This window comes from Rhinolophus hipposideros, assembly GCF_964194185.1.
Source record: "Rhinolophus hipposideros genome assembly, chromosome: 1".
NCBI classification, from domain to species: domain Eukaryota; kingdom Metazoa; phylum Chordata; class Mammalia; order Chiroptera; family Rhinolophidae; genus Rhinolophus; species Rhinolophus hipposideros.
In genome coordinates, this window is record NC_138047.1 from 22,534,433 (window position 1) to 22,549,540 (window position 15,108).

At 38.2% G+C, this 15,108-nt stretch overlaps 1 protein-coding gene across 1 annotated transcript in view; it reads left to right on the forward strand.

Annotated features, from left to right (window-relative positions):
• Positions 1-5,522: 5,522 nt before the first annotated feature.
• The window catches only part of RAB18 (RAB18, member RAS oncogene family), a 29,422-nt gene continuing 19,836 nt past the window's right edge, over positions 5,523-15,108 (forward strand). The window contains exons 1-2 of the mRNA XM_081069487.1: positions 5,523-5,749; positions 9,948-10,003. Of these exons, the coding sequence (XP_080925613.1) occupies positions 5,682-5,749; positions 9,948-10,003 (124 nt within the window). The 5' untranslated portion in view covers positions 5,523-5,681. The remainder of the gene's footprint in view (positions 5,750-9,947; positions 10,004-15,108) is intronic.

Sequence of the window (15,108 nt, forward strand, 5' to 3'; positions counted from 1 at the left end):
AACCACTGGTCGTCTTCTTATCATTCACTCCAAATTTTAACTATTCACTTATAATATATCTTCAAGAAAATTTATTGCCTATCTTGAATTGTGGTCCATCTATTTCACCCTAAGATCAGATATCAAACTGTTCACATGCCATTTTGAACTGAAAGTATCAGCATCAACACCAAATATCTAAGATGTTCTAGTTAGTAGTGAAAATGAACAAAATGTAAATATTTGAATAGCATAGAACTTATATCCATGTAATCAGTGTTCTCTAAAGTTAATTTCTCTTCTTTTGTGGCTAAGACATGAAACTAGGAAACAACTAGATGAGTTAGTAGGTACTTCTCTTCATACCAGTGGGTACTGGGAAATAAACTTTTCCACATCTAGATAAAGTGTGCCTGATTATGGTGATGATGAGGAGTAATGAAAGTATTTCAGGAGAGCTTCTCATCCCCTGGCCTCATGACCTTGGGCAAATCACTTTAACTCTGTGTGACTTCATTTCTTTAAATATAAAATGGAAATAATATTAGGTGCTCACTTCAATGCAACTGTAAAGAGAATGGGTGTATCAATCAGTGTCCCAGAAAGAAACAGTTTAATTCAGGTGTCTCAAGAGACTATGACTAAAGGACTGCAGCATGGTCAGGTTAGGATAACCAACATAGGAAAAACTCAGATGTTAATTTAGTTGGAAGCCTTTTTCACTCTAGATTTGAAGAAGAGACCGGAAATAGTGTTACCAGAGTCCAGTGAGAGCTGGGCTGTAGTAGAAGCCACTTAATAGAGTCTGGGCTAAACTGTCCCAAGGGCCGTGAAGACAACACTACTTGTGTCAAGCTGCGAAACCTAATTTGATACTCCAGCTCTAAAATCCCACCCCAGGGGCCAAAAGGGCACACCAACTACTTCTTCTAGGGACTTTATCTTTCACCTATCTCTCCCAAGTCCCCAGGGCTTTATCAAAACAAGTAAACAGTGAAATGAACTCCTCCTTGACTTCAAACCAAAGCTTCTGTGTATGTCAACAGAGCAAGGAGATACTGGAATGTGGTTTTGGAACCTCTGGGGGTGGGGGTGGGGGTGGGTAGGAGGTGGAGAGGAATGCTGTAGAACTCTTCCCACCAGTAGCACCTGAACTCTAGCCACAAAGGCCTGTTAAACTTGGACACTGCAGCTGTATACAAGCCATGAGTCACAATACTCACGTTGGTACCTGTTCAGAATGTGTAAATTCTGCAAGCAGCATTTCTATTCTTCTCCATTGATGCTGACAGAAACAGCAGAAAAATGCAGAAAGTCAGTGGCTTCAATTTGATCTTTTTTCTCCTCTGTTGTCCTTTTCTGGGGCTACTGCTGTGGGCACGTTGTGAATAACACAGACTCAGGGAGGCCTTCCCCATCACATATCCAAATGTTTCTTAATTACAATCCCTTCTTCCATACTGGGCTTGCTTACACGTCACCCTGAACTTCAGGTTTTAAGAATCTTGCCTTAGATATTCCCTTACAATCTGATCATGTCTTCTGAATGTGGCAGAAAGAATTGATGCTAAACGATGGATCCAGAAAACAAAGGCCAGTAAGTTATGTCTGAAGCCTAAGAATGAATGACTCTTTTTTCCAGGGATTTAAGGACAATCATGTATATGGGGAACAGAGCACCCCGGCCAGATCACTGATAAGGAATGTCATCTTCCTGATTGTGCTGTTTTGGTGTCTTGTTATTTGCCCTGAATTTTAGAACCATAGCTCTAAAAGAGCTCTGAAAATTTTTGCTTCCAAGGCCCACCTTCCCATAAAATTCTACATGGTTGAAACCTAGCCTATTTTCCTCCTTTCTGTCATGAATTTTCTTTTTTATCCATGGCACTGAGGCTTAAAACATTAGAGAAATACCTGATACTTTCATTTCCCTTTTCTTCTCTTTGTCTTTCATTTATTCCTCATGTCTTTTTACACGGCAGTTACTCCTCATGTCTTTTTACATGTCCTTCCATTTCCAGCTCCCAGTGCCACCATCACGTTCGTGTCTTCCAATGAACTCCATGACATGCCTGTGCCTTTACACCTGCCCTTTCCCTAATTACTTCCTATACATAGCGAGACATGTCAATCTAACACATCATCCATTAAATATCATCATAATGCCTTGTTTTTTTACTAAATTCATTCTGCTTGAAGAGTTGTCCCCCTTCTTGTCCTTGTCTAAAATGCATCCTTCTTTCAAGACCTGCTTCCTTTGTGAAGCCTTTTCTGGTTGTCCTAAACTTCAGTGACCAATTACTCTAGTCTGAATTTCTGGAGCATTTATTGTCTGTATCACCCATTTAGCACACAAAAAAATATATACTATTTTGTCTTATCTGTGCACAAACGCTCACTTCCTTTCTAGCAGTATCTGGTAATGGTTGTGCATTATGAGTTATTGAAGGTTTTTTCCCCCAATAATGTCCAATATAGAGATTAAAGAGACATCTTAACCAATATAAACAAAAAATAAACAAGGAGATTACTGTTTCAAAAATTCCCGCGGTTGACTTAGGGTTTTTTAATTAATATTTTTTGAGCAACTACTCTAGGCTAGGCATTGTACTAGATGCTGAGGGCAGAACAATGAACAAGATATTAATCAATTCTGCTTTCATGAAGCACACACTCTGGTAAGGGAACAAACAATTAAAAATACCATTATAATACTGTGGGGTACATACCACAATGGATTCATAGAACACCGTGAGAACACATCAGAGGAATATATAATGCTGACCTGGGAGGCCAGGGAAGCCGTCACAGAGAAAGGGATCCCAAAAGTGGAACATATTGGATGGGTAGCCCAAGCAAAAGTGTGTGTGTGAGTTTGTGCATGGATGGGAGGGGTGGGGGACAGAAGAGTGCTCCAGGCAGAAGCATGCAAGGTCTGAAGACAAGCAAAACATGGTTCATTGAAAATATGATAGAAGTCTAATTTGACCAGAACATAGAGTGCAAAAGATGAGATTGGAGGAATAATCAGGGCTTAGTGATAAGGTAATAAACACTTGTCAGGGCAGTGAGCAGTATATGGAAGGTGGGATAACTCAACCAGGTTTGCATCTTAAGAATACCACTTTGGCTGCAGGATAAAGGGGTCTGAAGGAAGAGAAGAAGGGAGGCAGGGAGGCCAGTTGGGCAGCTGATAGGGTAAATAATCCAGCAAAAAGATGATGATGAGCCCTAACCACAGCAGGTGGTAGAGATGAAAAAAAGTGGATAAATTTTGGAATGCTTAAGGAATAGGACTGTAAGGACTAAATGTTTGGGTGTGGGAAGTGAGGGAGAGGAAGTTAAATGGGTGTTAAAAAGGAAATCAGGAAAAAAAATCTAGTATAGAAGAAAAGACAATAAGTTCAGTCATGTTTCACTTGGCATTCTTCACCTGGCATACCTACATGGAGGTGACTTGGCAGTTGTGTAAGTTGGCCTGAACCTCAGGAGAGAAAGCTCTGCCAGAGATGTAACTTTGGCAGTCTTCAAATTAAGTGGGATGAAGACGTCATGTAAGTCCAAGAAGACAATGTGTACGTAGAATAAGAAGACAAATACAGACTAAAAACCAAAGAACAAAAATGTTTAAAATATGAGTGTGAGGATCTCACAAAAAATTGAGAAGTGGTCAGGAGGTAGGAGAACATTTAAGAGAATATAGTGTTGCCAAAGTAGGTTGACAATGTTACAAGCAGCATCAATAAATCCAGGCCTGTTATTAGCATTTTATTTTTAATTTTTTAATCTTAGTGTGAATAGTACCATACAACAGTTCTCAAACTTTTTGGCTGTACAAATTATTGTATCTTCTGACAAATTAATGAGGACTAGGAAGAACTATGTGGCTATATCTATTAATATCTACTTAGAAATTAAAACTGAGAAAATTTTAAATATGTGTATTAATTCATTAAAAAAATAAACTCATTAATTTATGTGTTTATGAAAACAACTATTTTAAAACAAAAATCAGTGAGAAGAGTGGCATTATTCTACATTTTTGCAAATCTCTTTAACATCTGGCTTAATAGAAAAGAGCTGAATTCTCATACCTGGTTCTGCCTTCAATCTGTTTTGCTATCACGATTTATGGAAAATTTCACTGTGGTATCAGAGAACAAGCGTGAAAAAAGTAAATAACATATTGAATAATTATGGAAATAGTTTGATCTTGCATCCCCTGAAAGGGATCTCTAGGGACTTGGGGACGACACTTCTAGAAATCCTGCCCCAGAGAGGAAGAGCAGACACTAATGTGAACCTCATGAATAAGCTCTTGATACTATAGCCTGAATACACTTAATTGAGGTTTCAAGAACTATTTTATGAGAGGTTAAGTTTGTCTGGTTGACATCATCTCTCAAAACCAGGAATGGACTCGAGAACATTCATTCAATTAATTCCTTCAACAAATATTTATTTAGCACATATTATATGCCAGGAATATAGAGGCTATATCAAACCAGACAAAAACCCTTGCTTTCATGAAGCTTCTCTTCGTTTTAGAGGTTAGACAGGGAACAAATAAAGTAGTAAAATATCTAGTATTTCGGAGGGTGGTTAAGGGCTGTGCAGAAAAATAATGCAAAGAGGTGCAGGGAATGCTGAAAGGATTTGCAAATTTCAGTAGTGTGGGTAGGGAAGGCCTCATTAAGAAGTCAACATTTGAGCAAAGACCTGAAAGAGGTGAAGGAGCCATTTGAACATCCAGTGCAAGAGCTTTCCCAGGTATTTAAAAAATTAATTTCTAACTTTATGCTAATTAACATGTATTGTTTAATCACCTATCTATTGATCTGGCATTAGGTGCAAGTATAAGAAGATAAAACACAAGAACTAATTTTTATTTACTGTTTGTCTTGTTATCAGGCATTTTGCTAGGTATTGTGTATAGGTTGGTAACTTCACTAAGATCTACAAGTTAGTAAAGGAGACACAATTCCTGTAGTTGTGGTGTAGCAGTTCTTGAAGTTGCATCACCAAAGGTTTGTATGCACTTGATCTACCTGAAGTTTACACTTCCCTTTGAAGATGAACTGAGGTGTGAGGGGTACTCTTCAATCTCAGAGGACACGTCAGGAAGTGAACAATACCCAGTCACATCTTTTATAGAGCACTTGAGTTTACAAAGTGTCTTCACAGATTAACTCACTTAATCTTCATAACAATTCTAAGAGGTAGTATTGGGAAACAGGCTCAGAAGGCTAGGTAATATAAAGCGGTTATACAGAAGAGTTGGGACCTAAATTTAATGTCGTCTGGCTTCAACCACAACTTTTCCCACTGCAATGCAGCCGTTAGGAGCAGCTGCTGAAATAAAATAGCGAGATACTCCTCCAACTCAGCTTTCCCAAGGACACCACCAAAGCAAGGTTAGGTTAGGGCAAGGGACGAGGAAAAGGCAATGACCAGGGAAATCCACAGGGCTCTCCCCATCTGCGCTTGCGCAAGGGAGGAACCGTCCCCCGGAACGACGTCTGGGACTCTGGTTTTGCGCCGGCGCAGAGCTACCTCAAGGCGGAAACGGGCCTCCCCGGCTCCTGCCATCTAAACCCAAAAGGTGGCAGTTGCGGAGCAGCGCGCATGCGCGGATAGCTCTTCCTGGGGAACGTTTGCGAGCCAGAACCGAGCTGCTGGGCTCGGAGTGGAGCAGGGTCAGGATGGACGAGGACGTGCTGACCACCCTGAAGATCCTCATCATCGGCGAGAGTGGCGTGGGCAAGTCCAGGTGAGGCGGGTCTGCGGGCCCGTGACGAGGGCGGCGGGCCTCTCGGCCTCGGTGGCCGCTGTGTCCTGGGCCGCGACGGGAACGGTGAACGGCGGCGGCCGGGCGCGGGCCGGTCTGGGTCGGGCTCCGCTCGCGCCCTCCCGGGCCTCTCCGCCGCGCGGTCCTGCGGCCCCTGAGCCCCGCGACGGCCTGGTTCCGGGCCTCTGCCGCCCCCGAGTTCCCTGGATGTAGTTCCCGTCGTCGCACCGAGAAAAAAAGGAATTCCGAGGGCCGCCCGGTGGCCGGCCGTGGTGCCACCCAGGCGGGGGAGCCTAGGGCGTGGCGGGCGTGTGTGGGCCCCGGGCCGCCGAGGCCGCGTCTCGGCCCCTCGGGACTCAGGCTGCCTGTCACCCCCCGACTTAAGTGACAGCTGTGACTTCACCGCGTTGGGCTCGCTGTCGGGCTTTCTCTAAACACCCCGTGTTGTACACGGAACGTGTGGGGACCCCTTAAGTCACATCCCGGGCCTGTTTCGGTGCACCCCATGGCCGCTTCCCTTCTCTTCTGTTTTGTTTTGTTGTGTGAGTCAGCTGTGAGAGAACTTACTGGTCTTCTGACGACTCGGAGACTTCGTTTGGGTCTGAGAGGCTAGAGCGTCCGCTGCCGACCGCCTGTGAGAATTGGGGTACTTTGAAAATGAAGGGTCATTCCTCTCCTCCTGCCCCCTCACACAGGAGTAAGAGAACAAAGGAGTATCGGGCCTTTTCTTTCTTGACACTCTTCTTGGGGGAAAATAGTAGTGACGATGCTTCGCGTGGGATATAAAATGAGACCCGGAGCGCGGTGGGTGTTGCAGGAGGGTGGTGATTTCATCCAGATCTCACAGCCCAGTTCTCTGGGTCAAGGGACCCTTCCCGTCCGATGGTGAGGAGGTTGTGTTGTAGGCGGCCTTGGTCTCGCAACAACATTCAAATTCCGGGAGCTATCAGCAATGTCACATTTTGGCTCTACCTTCGGATAAACTTACCTTTCAGATCACGTCACGAAGTTTTCCCTTTTTAGATACTTAAGGATTTGAAATCTTATTCTGTAATACGGTCTGAAGTTTTACGTAGTTTTAAAGTACGACAACACATTTTCATAGTTTTCCTCATTTAGTGTTCTATGTATACATATCGGAGTAAGGGGATTTTACATAAGGAGGAATAAATTATTGAAGCGCGATGGGCTAGCCACATAGTACGATTTGTGTGTGTAGGTTCCTTAGAGGGCTAAATAAAATCATTCCATCATCACCAGCTATTCAATTTGAGGATTAAGAAGTTAGTTAATATATTTAACTTTGTCTTGCTAGTAATTCCGTAGCCTTGTGGCTTTTTTTTTCTTGAGATGTGACTCTCGTTTAAGTTAAGGCATATGAAATTGCTGATTTGTTTCAGTCAGTAATGGTTGTGTATCATTTTATGTGGCTGAACCTAATAACATGTTTGGTTGTCACTTTTTGAAAATGTATGGATGACTAGTTAAGCTATGTCAAAGTTTTCTGGAAGTTTAATTGGAGGTACAGTGTTTACATAATTGAGGTTATTCCTTTAGAGTAAAATATATTAAGTGGATTTACTGATTGCCTTAGTTCCTGCCTCTCAAATTTTTAGGCTCTAATCTGCTCCAGACTTTTTCTCAGTATTTAGTGGTGAGTGATCAACTCACAGCAAAATTTGAACACCTGTAGCTATCTCTGTCAAGGAAAGATTGCATTTCAAGAGAATGTTGTTTTATTTTTCTAGCTAGATATACATTATTGTGTATATAATACGCTATGGAAAACAGCCTTGAACACGTATCCTGCTGGATATGATGAGAATAAATGACTACTAAAATAGGAGCCTATGCTTTTTAAGACAAGTTAGTAGAAAAACATATGTCATGGGTATAATCTTAAAGGGTTGTTCTAACAGTTTGTTTCTGTTTCTTTACAGATCTAGAGTTAGTGGAAGTGAGATATCACTTGTGTTGTGGTGAAATCATTGCACAACAAAGAATAGCTTAACTAATTCATATTAGTAGGTTATTTTTCCAGTTTATTTCAGACTCTTAAGAGTGTAATGAGCATGTGTGTTAGCAGCCAGGAGATCAGGATTATGAAACTAGTGGGGCCACTGGTGTGACCTTGTGTATGATACTTGAACACACTAGGCCTTCATTTCTTCATGTGAAAAATGAGGTTGGAATAGAAATCCTTCAAACCCTGTTTAATGTTAATATGTAAGATTCTTGATTCCATAGGGAAGTAAAAGAAATTGCAGTGTTTCAGAAACTGGAAAGGATTATAGAGATCTTCTGTTATGTAAATTGCTGTCCCTCCTATGTCCTTTTATCCCCATCCTTCTTTGCTAATTTCATTTGTAAATTAAGAAATGCAGATTAGTTATAATCACATTGTTTGTTACAAATTTGGTCTCCTCATAGTGGAATGATGGTAGTTATTCCTTCCATCTGTAGCTCTGCATAGAGAGTATTTTGCTCCTTTAACAGAAAATATGAAAGCTTAAATATACATCCTGTAGAGCTGTGGTTCTTAATCATTTTTAGGTTGTGGATTCCTTTCAATATCTAATAGGGAAATGGACTCTCTGCCTAGAAAAATACATGCATAGAATTCAGAATACATTTTGAGCTACCATTGTATCCCTGGCTAAAGATCTGCTGACTTCTACTGAGCCTGGATTAAAATTGGTTGCTTTGCACCATACCGTTTCCTGCCTTTCCTGACAAAGTATCATTGATGACAAGAGTTGTTGTAAAGATTAACAATTAACTATGTAAGAAAAACCCCTGGCTCAGTGTCTGGCTCATTGTTGTCATGTTTAGTAAATAATAGCCAGTACTGTTGTTATTTGTGTTATTTAGGTATTGTTATTACTACTACAACCCTATGAGGTTATGTTAACTTATGTTTTTGTAATAGTATTTTCTGTGGTGACCAAGTACCAGATATATATCTTTTCTCTCCCTAAATTATGAGTGACTGAAATTTTTGGTGAAATTGTCACTTTTGTTCATTTAAAGTTTACTGTTGGGGAGAGAAGAAAATTTTTGTAAGTAGTCTTTTAAGGTTCTTATTAGTGCTCTCACCTGACTCATGTTGAAAGTAAGTAAAAATAGTTATAATCAAGGGAGTTCAATGTTAAGTAGAAAAATCTACAATTTGATTCTCTATTCTACTTTGTTTTTGTGGTAAACCCAGGAAAGCAAAACAAAGAAAGGGAGAGTTAATTCTTCAAATACAATCAATGGGTTTGGGAAGACTCAGGAGGCACTATGTTTTGCAGTATACTCTTGACCAAAAATAAAAAAAATCTCTATAACAGCAATAATTACAACCCATAGAAATATTTTTCTGCAACTCAGACATCTAATAGCTATTGCCTTTATTTTATTAATGCAAACAAGTCAATAGAACAGTCTTGTCCTACTTTAGGAGATAATCTGAGGGAAGATTGATTAATTTTATAAATCTAGGGCTTTAACAAAGGCTTAGATTTTATTTTTGAACAGCTTCTAATAATTGACACTTCTGCCTCATATTAAATAAAATAATTCTGGGAGATGGAAAATCTTAGAGTACTTTTCTAATCTGGTGTCTTGCTTTCATTTCACCCCTTCCTTTTTAGTTTCTTTACCATTTCCTAGGTTTAGGCCTTTGTTAATCTCTCACCATAACTGTGTCAGCTGTCTCCTATTGATTTTCCTACATTTTTTTTGCTGGCATTAACTTTTCAAAATGTACAGCAGTTCTAGCCATTTCTTTCTTTCAAAGCATTCGGCACTCCCTGTTGCCTACTTGATTTCACATACCTGGCATACCATTCGCCGGAATATACCCTGGGCCTCGTGATCTTTCTGCCCTCACTTTTTAGTAGTATTTCTTTTCATCCCACTGAGGTAGTACTACATGTCACAGTTGGGGGATTGTGTAAGGGAGCATGGGGAATATATTTTCTAGTAAACTCTTGCTCTTGGGATTCTTTAATCGCTTCTCCAGTAATTTAATTCTTCTGTATATACCTGCAGTGAGGCAATATTTTGGGAGCAGACGTTTATCATATTCTTAGGTGCATCTAATTCATTACAAAATATGACAATCATGAACACAGTTATCAAATAATTAGAAAGAAAAAGTCAGATTTCTAATGTGTCTTTTTAACATCTCTTTTAGCCTGCTCTTGAGGTTCACAGATGATACTTTTGATCCAGAACTTGCAGCAACAATAGGTAAGCCTACATTTAAAAATTTAATAGAACTGCCAAATATTTTCTTGCCTTCAGGCTGTTTTTCTAACTCCCCCTTGCCCTCCTCTCAGCACCTCATTGCTTCCATGTCTGTTGAAATTTTGTTTGTCTTGCAACGCTTTACTTTGGTGTCATTACGTTTCTGAAGCCTTTTTAGATCTTACCAAGCAAAAATAACTCACTTATCTGTTGTCTTGTGGCACTTTGTTAACACGGGATATTACGATTATCTGCAAACACAGTTTCTTTCCTGTACTGTGTATTGTCTTTGATTTAGCAACATGCAATTATCTGGATATTTATTGTATGCCAGGCACTGTCCTAAGAGGTGGGGTTATAATGATGAGTAATACAGGTTAGGTTCCTATCATCATGGATCTAACAGCACTGCCTAACAATAGAATGTGTTAATTTTTAGCATTTGTTACAGTATCTGGCATGAATTTGGAACACAACATACTTATCAATATTAGTTGTTAAAGACTGTTAGGAGCAGTGACACCTAAATGCCTTTTTAAAATGAAATTTAGATTGCCTGAGAATGGTTTGCCACACTCATTTCTTAGACTCTATGAGAAGATAGAGCTAAGTAGTTTGGTATCATGTTTAGGGAGTAGGTGACAGTATAGAGATATCAAGAAACAGCTTGCAATAGTTGAAAGAGCTGAGTCAGAGCAGGACAGTGGTCTAGCTCTGCCTTGAACTAGTGATCTTGAGCAAGGCATTTGACATCATTGCCTTCATCTGTCGATTGAGAAGTTTTGGTGAGAGGTAGTACATTTTTCTTCCAGCTCTAAAATTTCGTGATTTGATGAGTAGAATGTAGTAAAGATGATCTCTAGCATTGTTAGGGGAAAATACTCTTAACTGGCTTTACTGAAACATGTTTATTGTGGGTCTGTTTTTTTTTTTTTCCATTTTAAAATAATTTTGTACCTAGACAAAAGTTATAAAAGTAGTACAAAGAATTCCTGTCGATCCAAATTCCCTAAATGTTAATATTTATCAGATTTGCTTTATCATTCTCTCTGTACATACACATGGTTCTTGTTTTTTTCAAATTGTTTGAGATTAAATTGCAGACATGATGTTTTTAGCCTCTAAATACTTTATTGTGTATTTCCTAAATGAACATGGATACAGTTCTATATATAGACTGATTTCACCAATTGTTCCACTAATGTCTTATATGTAGTAAAAGAAAAAGAATTGTTTTTGGTCCAGGATCACACATTGAATTCAGTTGTCATTTCTTTTTAGTCTCTTAATTTGAACAGTTTTTCGATCTTCCTTTGTCTTCCATAGGCTTGATATTTTTGAAGAATGTACACTGGTCAGTTATTTTATATAATATCCTTCAATTGCATTTGTCCAGTGTATCCTCATGGTTGGATTTAGGTTACGTATTTTTAGCAGGAATTCTACAAAAAAGTTGCTTCTCTGAGCGTGGCTCATGTTTATACCATTACTGGTGATGGGACTTTGATTACTTAAAGTGACATACGCCAGATTTGTCCACGGTAAGGGGTCATCCTGTCATTCTAACTGGTGGTTGTCAGATGGTGATTTTTGAAATCCATCATTTTGTCTAAATTTCTTACTTAGAATTCTGTGAGGAAGAGCTCTTCTTTATTTCTTTCTATCAATGTAAACTCAGTGCTCTCAATGTTTAATAAATTATATCAGACATTACTTAGCTTTTGTATACCATGTAAACATTTACAGATGTAATCTATATATGTATGAAAGGGAATTATTTAAAATAGTAGTAACTCAAAATCCATTTTAATTTGGCTTTGGTGTTTGCTTCTTTAAAAATTTTGTTAGTAGTAAAGCTTCATTTTGCTCAGAATATGCCTGGTAATGGATAGCGAGGAGTGGAAGAATGGTAACTGGCAAGAACATGAACTCGCCTATTTATATATAACATAATACTATTTATCTTCATTTCAAACTGAAATAGAATCTGGGGCCTTGCAGACGACAGATCTTGTGTTGCCCTTATGACTAAAACGACTTGGTCTGCTTTAAAAACAAATGTTAAGATTGTGGCATACTGATGAGAATATATATAAATTTGTTCCCCAAATGGGCTCTGGGTCTGAAAAGTATCTTACATTTAGGCATCACATTATTTTCTGCCTTAGTTTATAACTAATACACACGAGTTTTTAAAATAAAAACAATTACCTCAATTGTTAATGGCCTTGTGAAAATTAGAGTTTTGCGGAAAAGTAGTATTTTACATCACAGTAAAATATTAAGTAAGGAAAGCACACCTTTATCTTTCAGAAATACGGTGAGACACTTAAATTTCTGTCTTGTAGAAAATATTCTTTTAAGATAATTTTGGATTTAGGGTTTGAAGATGGTACTACTACGCAGTTGGCATTTCTTCTTTTGTTTTCTTCCAGTTACATAGCTAATAACAACAAAAAGAGGGAAAAACTGAAACAAACCCCATATTCCACTAAACTAGAAGACAGCTAAAACCCCAGGCCACATAATGGGTGGAGTGGCTGCCAAAAGCGGTGGAGGTTAAGGCAGGCTACTTGTGAGAGAGAGGTCGGGACAAGATGCCACAGCTTCAGAGCTCAGCGCCAGCAGGAGATGCCTTACGAAGTTGAGAGAGGTCCACCTTGAGGTGCAAAACCCAAACCCCTTGTTTGCAAAAGCAAAATGGGAGTCATTCCCAATAAATAAGAAATAAAACAACAACAACAAAAGGGGCCAGACAATCAAGAAAGACTGAAAATTCACTTTCTTGAGCTAATGGCAGGAGTCTCCCTACACTTGGTTTGATTGTAAGAATTTGGGGAGATGAAGCCAACCAGGAGTTAACATGAACAAGCCACTTGGGTATTTGTCTGTGTCTGTAGTAGTCGGGGAGGAGCTGTGCCTTTGCATTGGGAAAAACCTCAAGGCCGCCTATCTCCATTGGCTGGTGAGAAGTGAAAAAAAACAATTATTTTAAAACCCTGAATCAAGAAAAAGTTTAGCTGGTTTAGAACTGGAGCCATTATGGCTTCCTGCATGGCCCGCCCATAAATAGCTTGACCAGGAAAACCCCACCTCCTTCAAAGGTAAAAAATCAAAAGGAAGTCGGCTCAAGGCCACTACCACCATTCAAGAATTAAAAAAGAAGAAAGGAACAGAAACAGAAAGGACTACTGAAGAGTACTCACCAGAAGATGAGTACTGTAAAGAAGATGAAAATCATGGCAAAACATTGTGTCCTGGATTTAAAAACCGTAATGAAAGTATTTGCCTCTGAGAGCACAAAGCAATGATATGAGGGGTCGGGGAGGCAATAATGTGACTACGTAAGCAAATGCAACATAAGCTTATTGAGGGGAAAGAAAAATAAATAAGAAAACAAAATCACTGAAATGAGGGTGAAATTGGAAGTCACAAGGGCCAATAGAGACTTGGGAAATACAACAAAGGACATGGAAGCTAGAAATGGGCAAAATGGGTAAAATTTACTAAAATGAATTAAAATGTTAAAACTAATTAGAGAGACAATGGTAGAAATGGAAATTAGAAAAGGATATTTATATATTTAAAGATATAATTCAAGATAACATTTCAGACATCAAAATAACATACACAAGCACACACAAAATGGCAAGAATATTTTGACCAAGTTTTTTTGTTTGTTACGTGGGAGTGTTTAAAAAAAAGAAGGTATTAAATTTCTTTTTCTGCTATGACCAGGCCATATAATGGTATTTAAATAGATGCTGACCCGAGGTTCTTAATCAGAAGCATAGATAGAATTGGTTGAAATTTAACCATGGAGAATAGATCCTTGTAGAAATTAAGTGCACTATATGTAATCTGGTTAAATAGGCCACATTTTTTCATGTTCAAGTTTTTCTTTTTTAGTTTACTCTGTTTTAGGTAATTGTTGAATATGAAAAAAGTGCTGTAAGTAAAACTTCTGTCAAATTAAAAAATTAATCTGTTTATAAAACTTAAAATTGTTAAAATATTGAAAATGTTTTTTAAGGGTAGTACATCTCAACTAAAGTTAGACAAATTTGGATTATTTTTTGAATTATATCAGTGATTCTTATCACTCCCTTGGTAAACTTTAAAAAAATACCTATGACTATGTCCTTATATTACCTGGTAGGCTTCTAAGGGCAGAGACCAAATCTGTTATGTCTGTAATTTACCATGTAGTTTGGGCTTACTTATCAAAATATAATTTAATTAAAATGAAAGTAGTGAGTTTATTCTTGTTTGATGCCATAACATGCTTGTTAAAAATATTTGGAAATATGATACAATTCAAAGAAAAATGTAACTATTCTGTTCATATAATTTCATTCAGTTAAACACTTTACTTGGAATAAAGTGATAAAAATGGCATTAGCATTTCTTTATTTAGAATAATGACAAATGGCAAATACTTCATCATATTTAAGTAGTTTCTTTTTTCTATTTTACTTAGAGATTTTATTAGGAAAGGTTGTGATTTTTTTTCATATGTCTTTTCAGCATTGATTAATGGTTGATAGACCTTTTTTTTAATACTGAAATATCCTTGTTTTCCTAGATAAGTCTTCACTCATATTGTTTGATATATTTCTGGATATTTAATTTAGAATTTTTACATCTATTTTTATACATAAAATGCTCTCTGATTTTTTGTAATTTTTAAAAATCAGGATTTGGTATTAAAGTTGCACTGGTTTATAAAATGAAGGAGGTTTCCAACTTTTTAAATTGTCTTTAGTGGCTTCAATATTATTGGAATTAATCTGTTCTTTAAAGATTACATTTCACCTGTGAATCAATCTGATCCTGTTCCCTTCTTTTTTAAAAAAATTTATTGGGCTGACAATTGTTAGTAAAATTACATAGATTTCAGGTGTACAATTCTGTATTACATCATCTATAAGTCCCATTGTGTGCTCACCACCCAGAGTCAGTTGTCCTTCCATCACCATATATTTGATCCTTATAGTACCTCTTTTGATGCCCACTTTCCTTGCTGTCATTTAACCCTCACCACCGTAAAAAAACCACACTAAAAATGCAGGTAAAGCAGGAATTTTTATATTCCTTGATAAGAAGGG